The sequence below is a fragment of the Poecilia reticulata genome, linkage group LG3, assembly GCF_000633615.1.
Source record: "Poecilia reticulata strain Guanapo linkage group LG3, Guppy_female_1.0+MT, whole genome shotgun sequence".
Classification (NCBI taxonomy): domain Eukaryota; kingdom Metazoa; phylum Chordata; class Actinopteri; order Cyprinodontiformes; family Poeciliidae; genus Poecilia; species Poecilia reticulata.
In genome coordinates, this window is record NC_024333.1 from 31,250,329 (window position 1) to 31,266,567 (window position 16,239).

Consider the following 16,239-nt stretch of genomic DNA (forward strand, 5'->3'; position numbering starts at 1 on the left):
CAACAAGGCAGTTTATGATGTGACGTTTTTATGCTTTACAACTAAAAATACATTAATAAAAGACACCACAGAGTCAACATTTGAGAAACCAGAAACAAACATTACATTTTGATGTCGTCAAAATCATCAACACACATCAAATATGTTGGAAAACATTTTATTCATTATGATTCAGAGCAGCTGCAAACAGGTAATGATAACAATAATAATAATAACATTTATTTATTATAGACAGGTGGGTTTTTACTCTAAATTTAAAGGAACTCAGTGTTTCAGCTGTTTTGCAGTTTTCTGGAAGTTTGTTCCAGATTTGAGTCACATACCTTTTTTTTTTTTACCAATAACTTTTTTCTCCTATTACTTGAATAATTCCTTCGATGTTTTTTTTTTTTTTTACTTTCACTTGCTTAAAAATATATTGAAGTATTCTTACATGAGTATATATTTTTAGTTCCCACTTCTGCGTTGTAGTTATTTTGAAAAACTGAAAAGGTAAATAACTTTTGGGTGATAAAATTCCTGAGAAGCACCAGCATATTAACACAATAAATAACATTTCCAGGGAAAATCTCAGGCTGAACCTCGTGTGTGGTCGTCACCTGAGCGCTCGCAGGAACTGAAAGTGCTGCTGCTCTTCCCTTTCCTCCAGTTTCCAGGCAGCCCACCGCGGGGGAAGAAGCGCTCTCCTCCCGCAGACTGCCAGGCTCCTTACCTCTCACGGACCGCCGAAGCTGCCAGGCAGTGGCGACGGCTAAAACACACGACCGGACCAACGGAGCTTTTTTTTATTTATTTCGGTCGGAAACGCTAAGCGAAACCCCCCCCCCCCCGTGAAGGGAGTGGATTAAAGTTCGGGTTTTTGTCGGAGCGGGGAAAACCGTCGCTAACGGGCCGGTGTTGGCTGGAAGTTTCCGAGTGGAAGAAGCGGAGCTGCGCCGTGATGTGGTGACGCCGCTCCGCAGCCGCATCGACGGGAAGCTAACGTTAGCCGAGGTGCTAACGCTGCTGGATACTTTCCTCATTTCGGCAGCTTTGGAGACCCGTTTCAGGATTTTATCATTTAAACGCTTTGAAATAGATTTTATAGTATATGTTTTGCAATGTTGCGTACTTTTATACGAAACCGAGTTTTACGTGTTTGTTCATAAATTAAAAGTAGTGAGCCTTAGCTACCTAGCGGGCTAGTAGCTGTGGATTTATACCGACTCCAAGCCAAAGATTTCTGTTTCAAATTAGCTAGCCGCTCAGCAACAGTTTCCACGTCACCTGACTGGATCACGGTGTATCTGTCAGTTATGAAATGCTATTTTCGATTAGAATAACTTCATATTTTAGGGTGCTTGCGTGTTTTTGATGTGCAAAGATAGACACTTTACTTCCAGATCCAGGAATGCAATCATCGAATCACCAGCTCACTCGGGAAGCTAGCGTGCTAACACGGAGTTAGCCGGCCAAAGTTGGAATACTGCCCCCCTCTCACTCTGTGTGGGTCTGAGGCCTTAAGGAAATTTTAATTTTTCCCCCTTCTAAAGGACTCTTCCACAGCCTTAATCCCAACCCCTGGACGGAGTTAAGAATTCCCGAATATCTCTGGATATTGTTGAAGACTGTTCCGTAGAGTTGGATTTAGTTTATCTCCAAAACGTGGATTACAAAGGAGTTCGGATTAACGTCAAACTGCAAAGGTGAGCTATGTGTCACTAGTTGGATGGTGCTGAACTGGGCTTTGGATGCTCCCTTTTTCTCCAAAGGTTTCAACAAAAATGATGCAGCTGCCGCCTCATGTTTTACTGCCAAGGATGCAGATTTCAGCTGTCAGAAAAAATGAACAGAAGTAGAAACCAGTCGGTTCCTCTAGATTATCGGCCGATTTTTCCTTGATTGGGTCTGATCAGTGATTTTCAGATTGAAAAAAATCGACATTTTCTTAACTGTTTAATACTTTTGTCAAAACTAACAAGTGTTTTAAAAAACAATGGGCTTTTCATCAGTTTTCTACTCTAGAGTAAAGAAGAATGAAGATTAAATGCAGGCCTTATTTCATTAACGTTTTTTATCCTGGGCCTCCCAGACTGGTGGAGAGGACATTCAACTAATAGTAAAAAAAATTATAGTGTTTCAGAATAAACTAGGCTTTATATAAAACATGCTTTATTACTGAGCTTTCAATACAGTTAATACGCAGATTATTTAAAACATATAAAGTATTATTTTGAAAATGTTTTTTGCATTTTTGACTGCAATATTTAGTTTATGCCTCATTTTATCAATTTGATTCATTTTAATGTGTATTTGAAGACATAACTTTGATAAAAGTCTGCATTTTAGAAATGATGCACTTAAATGTAGATTATCAAATCACATTTTGACCATTTGTCCAACATGTGGATTTTTAAGTTATTAAAGATTTTGTTTTTATTTTGGTCTCTAGATCTTTTTACTTTTGGGTTTCAAGCTGGACTCGAGGTTCTTGAAGCTTGTTTGGCTCAGAACCAAACATTTAAATTCCCTTTTCTTTTGGAAGTGGTAAAGTCTGTATTTATTCTAGAATAATCTGATCTAGATTATACACCAACTTTGTCCAGATGTTAAACGATGTCTGATAAAAGTAAAACTGTGAGGAAACCCTGTACGTAGGAAAGATGGCAGCTTACTGCAGAGTTACTGTTGTTGCCTCAACTACAGGTGCAGGAATCACTAAAGACAGGATTATTCTAGTCATAAAAACTCTTTGCAATGTATTGATTATAAACTCCTATTTTTCAGTGTGAACCACGGTAATAAATAAAGTCATCCATAAAGCAGCTGCTGAACCAGAGGACAGCTTCTGTTCTGTGTTGATTATGTTTCGTAATACAGAGGAAACCCAATTATGTGAATGTTTGGGACTAAAATGTCAAGAATGTCATTAGAAAATCTGCAGCATTGAGCTGTAGTTGTTGGTAGAAGCAGTAAATGTGTTTTGATGAGCAAATGAGGATCATTTTATGATTCCTTCATGTTCAAAACGGTTACCTCCACCGATCAGAGGACTTTCAGCAAAAAAATCATCCAGGAAAAAGCTGAACGCTTACAAAAGGCAGAATGTCAGCTCCACCTTTCTTACTTTACACCGAGTCCTTTATGCTCTGAGCCTCAAAATGATTCTCTACAAAGTAATTGGTAAAAAGTTTTATAAATGTTGTGTGGCCTTTTATCCAAATCTTGATTTGTTACCTTTAGTTTTTGACGTACAGCGTGTCTTTACAGAGTTGCTCACCATCTGTCGCTACCTCCCGTTGATGCTTAGCGACCCTCCCCCCCCCGCTGCTGATCCTGAGTGGCTTGACCTCAATATGAAGCGTTGGTTCAGGGTTTTTGCTTCCAGTAAATTAGGTTAAGTTTGGCTCAGTCCACCACAAACAGCATTTATTATTGGAAGCATGCAATTCCTGATTTCAATTAATTAGTGCTGACACGGTCAGTTTTGTCTGGTTAATTAGTGTGTGTCAAAGACAAACGCTTCCAGGAGGGAGTTTTTGGTTGACCGATCAGGGTTGTTTTAAATTCCCTCAGCCCGCTGTGGGTTTGCTGCTTGTGTAGGTTTGTCAAATCCAGCTCACATGATTCTCCGGTTTGTGCGGCTCGGTGTGTAAACCCGCTGGCAGCATCTTTTAAATGAACTCCAGGCTTGATCTCAGTTCTTTGCTCAACGTCGGCTTGAATATAGATAAAATATTTTGCTTTGGTACAGTTTGTTTGAAGATCTAGATGATCTGACTTTCTCTTTCCTCTTTTTAGTCGATGCGTTGTTGAAATGACGGATTGTGTCTAAAGTTTGGTGATCAAATCATCTCTGCTGTGCTTTTGAACTTAGTCACTATCTTATCTGAAATCTGCAGAAACAGGACTTGAGCTAGAACATAAACAAAGCTTCAAAACCAGGGTGAACTCGGCCTTCTCTACTCTTTGGTTATAAATAAGTAAATAGTGCTGGTGGGGCTTAATTAAAATGTTTAATCGAGTTAATTGCAGGATCTGTAATTAATTAATCACAATTGAAATATCAACAAAATAAGCAACATTTTCAATTTAAAAAACATTTTTTACTGCTGAATTATTGAATAAATTGGCGCATTAGCTCAACAAGAACAGATATTTATTGTTTTTAATCTGTTCTTCAGGTTATTGAACCGTTTTAGCCATTCAGCTTTCCAGAGTTCCAGGAATCCCTGATCATTCATGGAGCGTCTTTAGAAATGTTGATGCCGACATTAACGTCGGGAAATCTGTGTAATGAATTATTAGAAATTTGAGCTCTGGCTTCTATAAGCCTGGCGGGCCACCAGGCTTTACTTGTGCTCCCACCAGGCTGAGCATTGTTTTTGTTTATTTTAGGCTTTTGATATTTTCAAATTTCCTGTCAACTTTAAACATTTTTAATTCAGAAACATGGTAAGCCACCAGGCGGAGTAAATTTTCTGCAGGGAAACCCTGAAAAACTTTGCTACATTTGTGACACTTAGTTTGATCTTTATGGTTAATCCTTTCTGTAATTATTTTAACCTCACTTCTTTTAGGAAAACATCAACTTTGATAATGTGTTGATGTTCAGGAAAATGTGCCTTTAGTCTCTAAACCCTCACCTTGAATGTGTTGATTGAATTATCTGCATCAGGTGATTAAATCAATCAACCTACCAATCAGACAAATTCTGTTTGTGTCAGAGGTCGTTTCTTGGATCTGAGAATGTAATCGGTAAACTGCAACTGACTGGGAGGTTGAGAAGACGGCAGACAAAATACAGAAGCAAGAAAAATAAGTAAACTGGCAGCAGTACATGGTTAATGATAGCAATAGATATTTGTCTAGAATCCCTCCAGGACAATACCAACGCTAAACTGAAACTGGTTGCCAAATAAAAACTCATACAAGGTGAAAAAACTGAGAGAAACCAGGAAGTAAACGGTAGCAAACACAGCAGGTAATGGAAAGAAGCAGCATGAGGAGAAGCGGTCAGTTTGTAGCTGCAGAGATCAGCATAATCCAAGTCTGTCTCAGCTTCATCAACGAGGAACGTTTTAATTCTGCTCTAAAAGCAGACTGGCTAAACTGGGAGCTGGGTCCAGTAAACTGGGAGCTAGGTCCAGTAAACTGGGAGCTAGGTCCAGTAAACTGGGAGCTAGGTCCAGTAAACTGGGAGCTGGGTCAACTGGAGAACATTTTTCTGGACTTTCTGACGGTAAAGAACACGGATAGTCCTGCCTTAAAGTGACAGTGAACTAGTTTTTCTGCTTCCCTAGGATAGGATATTTTTAGTTTTGTGTGTCGGATGTGAGAGGAGGAAGTCCTAGTAACCTGTTGGTTTTCAGATGACTCTGCATTATTGCTGAAGGCCCAGCTGATGGCATCCAGAGACCAAGCAGTTTGGCAGGAAATCTTGTTTTCAGTTTGCTGAATGTTGGTGGTAAATATGAAAAGTCGTTCCCTGATTCTGATGTTTGAGGCGATGATAATCCTCTGAATGTCTTTGTGTCAGAGATGATTTAAGCTGCTTGTCTGAGTTCTCATGTCCAGAAGCCTTTCGGATGATTTCGGATCAGCGGATCCCGCTCCAGTCTGCCACGGTCCGAGTCAACACAGGAAGATGTTAATCAGTCGACGGCTCAGTCTGTTACTTAATAGTGAAGCAACAAAACAAACCAGTGCAGAAAAAATGATCCAGAATGACAGAAGCTGTTCAGGAGACTGCTGAACAGTATCCTGAAAGCCCAGATCCTCGTTTAGACTTTAAAAATTAGGTTTTCAATGCATCAGATCCAAGTCTTAAAACATAATTTGTTTTTGTGTGGAATGATCCTTTGTTTGTCCCTTAGGAGGTATTTTTATTTGTGTCAAAAATAAATTGACAGAGAAATGGAGCAAACGGTAAACATGAGGAGTTAATAGGCTAAAATTATTCCACAGCTTTGAGGGCAATGATTATACTCAAAGTACTTTCAGTATTTCACTCAATACTCAAAGTACTTTGAGTATTTCACTCAATACTGAAAATACTATCCTTTGTGCAAAAAGGATATCAGAATAGAAAAATCCTTTAATGTACCCAGGTGGGAAATTCAGGTGTTGAAGCAGGAAGTTAAAGGATTGAAGCTCAAAGATTAAAACTTCAGATTGTACAGAAAGGCCCATATTTAGAACATAATAAAATAAAACCGGAGAAGATGTGAAAGCTGGGTTTTCTATAACAAACGGGAAAAAGGCTGGTTCTTTATGTTTCAGTGGGTGTGAATGTATGTTCTCACTACTGAAAAACGTACATATTTCATACGGTTTATGTAAATATGAGAAAGCTGCTCATGATGTCTGCTGCTCCCCACCTCATTCTTTCCCTGCTGCTGTGCAGATGATGTGTGAGGTGATGCCCACCATCAGCGAGACCGAAGGGCCGGGCGGCGGGAACGGCGGCGGCCGCAGAGGCTCCGGGTCGCCGCTGCAGTCCGACTCCGAGGGTCACTTTGAGTCGTTGATGGTGTCCATGCTGGAGGAGCGGGACCGGCTCCTGGACACGCTGAGAGAGACTCAGGAGAATCTGGGCCTGACGCAGAGCAAGCTGCATGAAGTCAGCCATGAGCGGGACTCCCTGCAGAGGCAGCTCAACACCGCTTTACCACAGGTGGGTGGAGACGCTACAGCAGCACAAATGTTGATCCGACATTAATATCTGGACGCCACAGCAGGGGGTTAGTTTGATCCTGATAGATTTATAATGTTTAAAGCTGCTTGACATTAGGTGCAACGTCTGCAGGTTTTCTTTAGCCTCCACCTGCGTTTCCATTGACCATATACCTGGGCATTGTAACATTTTGAAAGTTAATTTGCTTGATGGAAACAGTAATTTTGAAAAAACTTATTTTTCTGATTGTGGATGAGGTGTTTTCTTTTTTTAAATTGGTTTAACGAATCAGTCACTTCAGGCGATAAACAGATGCTGCCACTGGCAGAAACCACGAAGAAGATGACAACAGGAAGTAGTAGCAGCAGGATGATGGTGCAGCGTGTTTTGTGACGACTTATCGCATGAATAAACATATTCAGTTGTGATTTTAGTTACATTTTTATTTAAGGGAAACACCAGAGTTGTGAAAGGGATTTTTTGACATTGAGGGAATATTTCTGTACTAGAAACTCACAAATATAAATGTTTCATTGGGACCTTTATATGTAAAAAGGAAATGCAATCAATTGCATTAAAGTTTTTAACAAGTTAAAATGATGTAATCAGACTTAAAGTCCCAGAACTTCACTGGATGCTTTTCTATCAAACGCAGTCTGGATTCATTAACTCCATTCTGTGAAATTGTTAATGAATACATTAATCCTCCAATGATAACTTTGCGATTTATCGTGCAACCCAGCACTGGACTTAATTTAAACCAAAAAAATCATCAGGACGTCAAAGTGGATGAAAAGTTTGTCCCTGACGCCTCATGGAGAAGATCGACTGAATTAAAGCTCAAATCTGGTCCTAAAATGTAAAAATCAAAGGAAACTGTTGGAGCTTTTTAGCAGCATTTTGCATGAAATGAAAGTTAATTTAAATTAATGACCCTCTTGTTGTAAATTAGTGATGTCGTTGCTTCTGTTTCTTCTGTTTGCATAAAGTGCTGCAGAACTTGTGACCCGGCCTTCGTCCGTCTGTTCTGTGGTCTTCGTTACATGTTTACACTCATGTTTTTCTCATGCAGGGTTTTATATTCATAACGAAGGGTTCAGGTTTCCTCCTCTAAATTATGCAGAGGAGAACACAGCAGAAAGTCTGTTCATCCGTTACTGTTGCACTTCTGGCTGAGCGTTTCTCCAGTAGAGCAGAGTTACCATCCAGGTGAGGCTTTTCTTGGTTCATGTTTGACTAAACAAGACGTGGAAGTGACGCACCAGGTAGCTGTCCCAGCTGTGAATAGAAAGTATTCCTCTGCAGACAGGAGGGACCTCAGTGGATCTGTAGGAAAGGATGGAAAATTAAGGGTGCAGTCCCACCATCCCTGTTTAGTCCACTTTAATCCAACTCCAATCCGTTTGTCTTGAAAGTCCGGTCCGTTTGGGGAGGTGTGAAAGCTAATCGAAGTCTGGTCCTCAAAACTTCGGTCTGGGTTCAGTTGAAGTGAACTCTGGTTCAGTTTGAATGCATATGTGAACACCAAGCGACAGGACATTAGCCAAGAGAAGGAAGTGGATTGCAGCGCAAAGCATTCTGGGTAAATGCAACCAAAGCTAATGCGCTAGCCTAGAGAAATGGGCCAAAGACTAAAGAGAAATCCTCCAAACACTAAAATCTGACGCCTCCATTTTAGTTTCCATTTGGTGAAGAAGGAAGTTTGTCAGTTGTCTTCTGAGGTTTTCTTGTTTCCTTCAGTGGTTCTTGCTGCAGCGCCCCCGCAGGCCGGGAGGGGAACAGGCTGGTCAGAGGATTGGTTAGTTTGACTCAGAGCAGAGAGAAAGAAAACGACAGCAGCTGGAGATGGAGCAGATGATGCAGATAGAACCGAGTCCACTGGACTATCGGGAGGGAAACATCCTAAAGCTTAATGGAGATGAACTCGTCATGCTAATGGCTCAACAAGCTGTCAGGAACTGGGTGGAAACAGAAATACATTTTAAATCTGCTGAACTGTGGACAGATTTTTACAACCACTGATGATGAATTTATTTAAAGTGAAAAGCTGATTAAAGTTATTGGAGACACTTTCATTTGCATGTTAAGATTTTATTGAGCTGCTTCTAAAGATTGAGTTCAAGGCTGATGTGGCAGGTGGAATGAGAATACTCAAACTATTACCCTTATCAAAACAGTAGTAATAATATTATAATTCATTTATGCTACTACAATTCAGTTTCTATTGCACTTTGATGTCTTATAAAACTTTATTAAAACAGTTTTTCCTGTTTTTCTCAGCTTGCAGAGCTTTCTTTGTCTTTCATGTTAAATCTGAAACTCTGTTACTGGAGAGAAACTAATAAAACTTGACAGAAAACAGTCTTTATATCTGCTTTACAGGCCAAGTTCAGGTTCCTTAATCCCCTCCTCATGCTGCCCACGCCTCAGAACATCCACATGCTTCAAATAGCAGAACAAACGCTCAGTTTAGAACAAATTAGAGTTGTGTTCAACATGTCTGATGAAACCTTGATTTCTTCCTACGTTTCAAATGTTCGTCCTGATAATCTCCCTGTGGGTTTCTGATAATCCAGGAGCTTTTCTCCTTCGATTCAGTTCATCCAAAATAGACTTTATGGCATCCAAACTTTTAACTCATAACTTAAATACTACATGTTGGATGTAAAGTTTAAGGGTTTGTTATGGAGGAGGGCAGGTTGGAGCTGATGTAAAGACTCTGACATGTTGATGCATTCGGTGCCATGCAGGGTGGAGGTGGAGGGAGGTCCAGGTTTCTCTCCGGTTCCCTCCCTCTTGGTCCGTACCCTGGGACTGGAATGCAGAGACATTCCAGCCTGACTCGCTCACACGTCAGCAGCTCCTGCAGGGTCTCAGAAACGGATGATTTCTAGTGTTTGTTTATTGCAGGTTGTTACGTTTTTACATGTATTTACACTAATGCCACACTGCTGGTTCCAGCTTCTATTGTCTTCAATCAGCCAGTCGTTATAAAGCACTTCTCATGCTGTCGAGTGGAGCAGAAAGAGCTTCAAAGAGGCGACAGACACCAGAGATTCACTAACCGTTTTTCCATTAATGTTTTATTTATGCACGTTTTGATGTGTTTAATCAGAAAAAGTAGAAAATGTCCTCAATTTGCACTTGAGTGGTTTCTGGCTTTTCTTAAAAAGATTTAATGCGTTAAAGAGGAGATGGAGACACATCTGTGCCTTACCAGAGGCATGAAACCCTGAAAAGTTTCCCTCAGTCTGTCTGAGATTGGTGATCTTTACTAGTTTGCAACCTCTCCTCCTTGTTTATTACAGCCACATGACGATGTGTGATAAAATTACACTTTGGTTGATTCACTCCAAACCAGCCAATGGAAAAATGCCCGATTTGCATTTTCTTGGCTAAGAACCACAGGAGTTAAAAAAAAAAAAAATCTGTTTCAGCCCCTAGAAAGAAAACCAGAACCACCAGATTCAGAATCTGCAGGTCGGACCTCGAAGACGAACTGAAATCAGAAAAGCCTGATTAGTTTCTGTTTTCCGCACATTTAAAACTTGTTTTCCAGGGTGAGAAGCTTTTACTCCCAGTCAGAACAGGAAGTGAAAGAGACTTCTTGTAACTGGTGAAAAGTCATTGGAGTTGTTACATAATTTAAATAAAACCGATGCTTGGCTATTTGTTTTTTGCCATTTTCTCCCCTCTCTGACTTGAGATGTCTGCTGTGACACAAAGGCATGAATGGAGAGTAGCCCAGTGGTGATATGGAGACAAAGGCCGGCTTGTTCCACTGGAACATGAAAGTCACAGTGTGCTGTCCTTTAACCAAATGTTAGAAGCTTCAAAAGAAGCTCAATGCCAACACCTGGGAGAAAAACGCTGATCTCTGCTGGATCCGAAAAGACGATGCTTCCTGTCAGATTTGAACCGAACTCTTTGGTCCCGTTCTTCTTTTTCAGATACATGAGAGCCTCTAAACGGTTGAGTGAAAGTCGAGCCCTCTGGTCAGACAGTGTTGGGTTTTTGTTGTTTGAGCAGCCATCTTGCTATTTATCAGGACAAGCATTGATCTCTGAACCGTCTCTGTTTGGGACCAGTTGCAGCTTCACAAAGGCCTTTTTTCTGCTTGTGTGACTCAGCTGCTGTGTAAACAGACAGACGCACAGTGATGTAATGACACGTACTACAGAGCGTATAACCTTTGTGCACCACAGCCTTTTTTCTACCAATAATGTTGTTGGTTAAAAATAGAGTTAAACTATAGCAAACACTAACTTTAATTATTCTAGTTGTGTTTTTATTTCTGCTCCAGCCAGATGCGTTTTGGTTGGTGACCTTTTCAGAGCCACTTCAGTTTATGCAAATCTGATAATCCAGAATAGGATGTGAGAAACTAAATCTGTCTGTTTCTATTTAAGCTAAATCAGCTGCAGGGAACTGAAGGCTAAAATTCTACTTGAATTGAAACAAACCATCATTTGAGGTCAACGTTGGTTTCTATTCATTGCAGTTTTTTCCCAGCATGTCTCTTAATTTTTGGTCATTTTGTTCTGATCCGGATTTATAATCTGTCATATTTCAGAGGAATCAGATGAACTGACCCAATATGAACTAAAATGAATGAAAACGTGGTGAAATACAAACTCTTCAGAAATAACAAACTCATATAAGTTTCAACTAATGGCTCTTAAAACTTCTATTCTTCCTCTTTTGTGCATAAATGTTGGTCCAGAAACGGTCAGATGTGATTCTGTGGTTTTCTCCAGGTTCTGGATTACAGCTGAATATTACAAAGAGATGTCCACATCACAGACAGGCTGAAATGATTATTAAAAACAGTTTGAACACTTTTTCCATCTTAATTTACTGTCACTTGGAAACATGATTGATGATTTTTAGACCTCTGGAGTCTTACTTTTATTTTCTTACCAGAACTTTCCAACAAACCTTGTTGTTTCTTAGATGCATTAAGTTAATTTTGGCATTTTTGAGCAGATCTTCAAACAGAGACCCAGGATTTAAGGAATAATAACTTCATCTGTCGTTTAGAGACAAAAAGATGTTTCACAATAAACTAACACAACATCCAAAGAACTATCAAAATGATTTTTCTAAATTCACTTCTAATTTATTGATTTTACCTCATAAAAAGAGCTAATTAAATGTTGGATTTTACTGAGCATCAGTGGTTTTAATTGTTCGGTTGGTTAACCAGGTTTTTGTTGCTGACCGGTTTCTGGAGGTGGGTCTTCGCCCTGACAGGGGGACAGATGCTGTCTGCACCGTGTCACGTTTCAGCGCACGCTTTAAGCTTTTAAGAACGGCTAAAGTCACGATGCAGGAGGCAGGAAGCCTGTTGCTTCTGATCTCACCTCTGAACAGTCAGCTGACGGCTCCTCTAGTTCTCCACAGACCCAACACTCAGACGGACGAATGCTTGCAGATCAGCTGGTGTCTGTAGAAGTTGGACCGATGGCAGATATCACTCGTCATTAATGATTGATGCCAGAAGGCCTTTGTTTCATCATGCATGCAGTCATTTGCATTATGCATCATGCTCGGCTTGTTTAGACCCCCGCCTGCAGGAATCGTGTCGGGTGAAGTCTGAAAGTGTGGTGCTGCAGGTCAGAGTTGGGTTTTCCCTGGAAAGGATTGTTCCTCTGCCGTGTTGTACTGTTCCTTTAACAGGTTGGCACACATATCCCGGTAGCTCCCCTCCCTTTAATCCATTCCTCGGTCTTGCAGCTTATAGAGCAGCTCGCTCCTTCTAACCAGACTGTTACTGATCTACAGTCCCTGGCTGCTGTTATCAGGCTGAGACCAGGTTCTGGTTCTGGAGGTTCCCCTGAAACCTGCTCAGAATGTACCGAGTCGCCGTCACTCAGTCACCACTGAGGACTTGCAGTTAAAGGAAAATGTACCTGTTATAATAAGGCAACATGTCTGCAAAATACAACAGGATTAAAGGATTATTTTAGTGTATTTTCATTCTGTGTTGATAATTTCGTTTGTAACTTGTTTTCTCTGCTGTTCTGATTTTTCATGTTCAGACAAAGCTTACGAAGGAGAAACTAAATTAATTTCTTGGAATGTTGTAATCATGACGACTGCTGTGAACAGAAATGAAAACAGAAATAACCTTTATTTCCCCATAGTGACGAAATTCAACTTCACTCAGCAGCGATGTTTAGCCGCTTTAATCCGACTCCAGTTGGTTTCGTCTGGTTTGTTTGGTGTGAACACGAGATCAAACTGATGTGAACAAAACGGCAAACTCTGGTCCTCCACACCTCAGTCTGGGTTCGGTTTAAGTGAACTCTGGCTCGATTTGAATGCATATGTGAACGCCAAGTGGACTGGAAACAAAAGCAGGAAGTGGACGCACGGCATTCTGGGTAAACGCAACCAAAACAAACGTGCTAGGCTAGCACCAGCGAGAGAAATGGCTCACAGTGTTTATCCTCCCAACGGGATCAGATTCTGGACTCGGATAAAGTCTTAAGTAGAGGAAATATGGGATTTAGTTTTGTTTCTCTTTAATGTGTGAACAGAACAATCATTAACTCCAACATTAGAGACACAAAGAAAGCTTGTGTTGATGATGGTGTGAGAACAAGGCGGCTGATCCATTTCACAGGATGAGAAAATATTAGTTTGGACCCGAAACGTGAGCCTCTGCCAAGCAGCACCGGCTTGAGCAGCGATCTAGTCCCAGCTGTTTAAATCTGCAGCATCGATGGTCATTAAACAAACTGTTAAATATTCCGGAAGGACCAACAACCAGCTTGTCTCTGACTCTGTTCATGTGGATCCTACTCTTTGTCTGGGCTGAGTTTCTGTTCTCGGCTGAAATTTGAGCTGTTTTTGTTCCTCAAATCAACGTGAGTCACTTCAGTTGTTCTCAGATGTTTCAGCCCCACTTTGTGACTTTATCCTAAGAACAGATGCTCTTCTACCGAACTTCACTTCCACTCTGCAGGAATGTAGGAAGTGAGCAGCTCTGTAATTACCCCTGGGCCTTCAACTCACAGCCTCCCACTGGCCAGCAGAGAGACCATGTCTCTCCTTCTGACCAATAGCATCGCTCCTCTCAGTCCTTCAGTGCTGCAGACAGTTTGCTGGAAGAGCTCAGAGGCTGGACAGGAGGAGAGGGAGAATCTCTGTAGCAGTGAAAGAAAAGATCAGCCCCCCTCCTGCTACTGTCGGTATCGGAACAAGAACGCCTCGCCATTCACCGTTCCTTCGCCGCAGGGCAAAGAAAATCAGCACGGCTCATCCTTTAGTCGCCCAGCCATGCACGTAATCTCTAAAAGCACCACCACCAAGATCACTGCATGTGTGTCCAGATGCGTTTATGTTGAGAAATATGTGAGTAATGTAAGCTTGAGCTGCAGAATTGGACGTAGAGAATCAGGCCTCCATCAGATAACTTCTGGTTTTTACTCAGATTGTTGTGTGAAGCTCCATTGCTCATCATGTAAGCATGACTGTCAGCCACTTTATGAAGACACAGGAATGTGCWATTATCTACTGCGGCTTACTGTGGGATGGCTGCACACCACACAGCTGGAAAAAACACACTAATTAGGAACTAATAAGCTGATGAGAGGAGAACATCTGAATAGAAACTGGTTGTGTGTAAACATCTCCATGCAGGCCAGAACACATCTGATTTAGACTTTATGTTTTTAAAGTGAATAGTTGTGTTTCTTGTCATGACTGTGTTCACGTTGCAGGAGTTTGCTGCTCTGACGAAGGAGGTGAACATCTACCGGGAGCAGCTCCTGGAGAAGGAGGAGGAGATCGCAGAGCTGAAGGCAGAGAGAAACAACACCCGGGTGAGTGAACATACCTGGCAAATTCCTGTCTGTTTCTGTTTGGACTGGAGATGGTTGTCATAACAGCGCTGCACCAATCAGCTTCTGTCTTATAATCCAAAGCATTGTCCAAACCCACCCATGTGGAAAGCTGCTTAATCATCACAGATTTCCCACTACAGACAACAAATCTCACAACATGCAGCGGTTCTGCTGATGCACACGTGGTTCCTGCATAGCGGATGCTAACATTAGCGTGTTCTCTCTCTGCAGCTGCTGCTGGAGCACCTGGAGTGCCTGGTGTCGCGTCACGAGCGCAGTCTGAGGATGACTGTGGTGAAGAGGCAGGCTCAGTCTCCAGCTGGCGTCTCCAGCGAGGTGGAGGTCCTCAAAGCTCTAAAGTCACTTTTTGAACACCACAAAGCCCTTGATGAGAAGGTACAATGAACGTCCTGCAGAGTGAAACTTCAGCAGGAGTTCCTGCTGACCAGTTAGACATGAACTGTTGTTGTGTTTTAAGGTGAGAGAGAGACTTCGTGTTGCTTTAGAGCGATGCAGTGCATTGGAGGAGCAACTCGCCATCTCACACAAAGAAGTAAGCAAACATGAAAACCTTTAACGGGTTTGGAGACGTGTCCTTCATTTATGATTGTGTTCAGGTATAAAGTGTTATTGTGACTTTGAGGTAGAAGAAATAAAATGTAAAATGCTTCTGGAGAGATTAAAGGAGAACTGAAAAGTAACTTTAAGCCAACTTCAGGGGAAAGACAGACGCCAGAGATGAGAAAATGAAACGGTGAGGATCTGAAGTGAGCACAGACTCGGATATATGCTGCACATAATTATCAGAACAGAAATCATATTAATGCACTAAATACTCAAATTGCTTATTACAAATGGATACTGCTTCTCAATATTCCTAACTCTGCTGTAAACTCATCTCTTTGTCGGCCATGACGGTCCCGACCATCAGAATCCAAATCGGAAGAGTTTTCACTCGATTCTGAGCATCCAGCCGTCGGTTCAGGTTCACACTGGGTGGATATCAGTTACTAACATAAAGTCTTTTGGTGTTTCTTCCATTTCCACTAATAAACAACCAAACAGCAGCGTCGTTTTATCAGCTGACTTAGGCTCAGTGCAGGTCACAAACCCAGGATGGCAGCGGACATCCCGCTTCGGCATTTAGTGACAAAAATGCTAGAAACAAGCTGTTTTGTTTTTGGATTAGAGAAATGCATTCCTGCAATGTTTCGTGGAAATGTTTCACTAAATGATATAAATGGTAACTATTACTTAGTTCTCCTTTGAGCTTTGATCGTCTCAGAGTTGAGTTTCAGTGTTGGCCGAAGCAGAGCAGCGTTTGGAAGAGCAGGAAGGTTCAGCTGGATGATTGTTGACCAAACGCCCAGAGGATGTCAGATATTTGTCCTAGATTTCCTGTGTGCACTTCAAGCTGGAGACACACACACAAGCACACACACAAGCACACGCTCTTTCTAGATATTCATTCCAGTGATCCAGAATTGCTTTTGTTAGGTTTATAATGGTTTGGGTCGTCAGTTGTCAGATATTTTTAAAATTTAGCAAATTATAACTGTGAGTCCATTTGGATTTTAAATCCCCGTCCAGCTTGACGGTGACATGGTGTCAAAACGGATCCAGTTAGGCTGCTAATGAAATGCAGCCACAATCAGACATCATTTATAGTAGTAAAGATGGCCGCCATGGCGCTCTGTTTGTAGTAGTAAAGATGGCCGCCATGGCGCTCTGTTT

At 41.4% G+C, this 16,239-nt stretch overlaps 1 protein-coding gene across 17 annotated transcripts in view; it reads left to right on the plus strand.

Moving 5' to 3' along the window:
- Positions 1-446: 446 nt before the first annotated feature.
- The window catches only part of ppfia1 (PTPRF interacting protein alpha 1), a 45,860-nt gene continuing 30,067 nt past the window's right edge, over positions 447-16,239 (plus strand). For 15 of the 17 annotated variants that reach the window (XM_017304065.1, XM_017304066.1, XM_017304064.1 and 12 more), the window contains exons 1-5: positions 447-1,685; positions 6,386-6,655; positions 14,383-14,484; positions 14,737-14,901; positions 14,984-15,058. In XM_017304065.1, coding sequence (XP_017159554.1) covers positions 6,386-6,655; positions 14,383-14,484; positions 14,737-14,901; positions 14,984-15,058 — 612 coding nt within the window. In that variant the 5' untranslated portion in view covers positions 447-1,685. The remainder of the gene's footprint in view (positions 1,686-6,385; positions 6,656-14,382; positions 14,485-14,736; positions 14,902-14,983; positions 15,059-16,239) is intronic. The other 2 variants (XM_017304078.1, XM_017304079.1) reach the window with 1 other exon arrangement.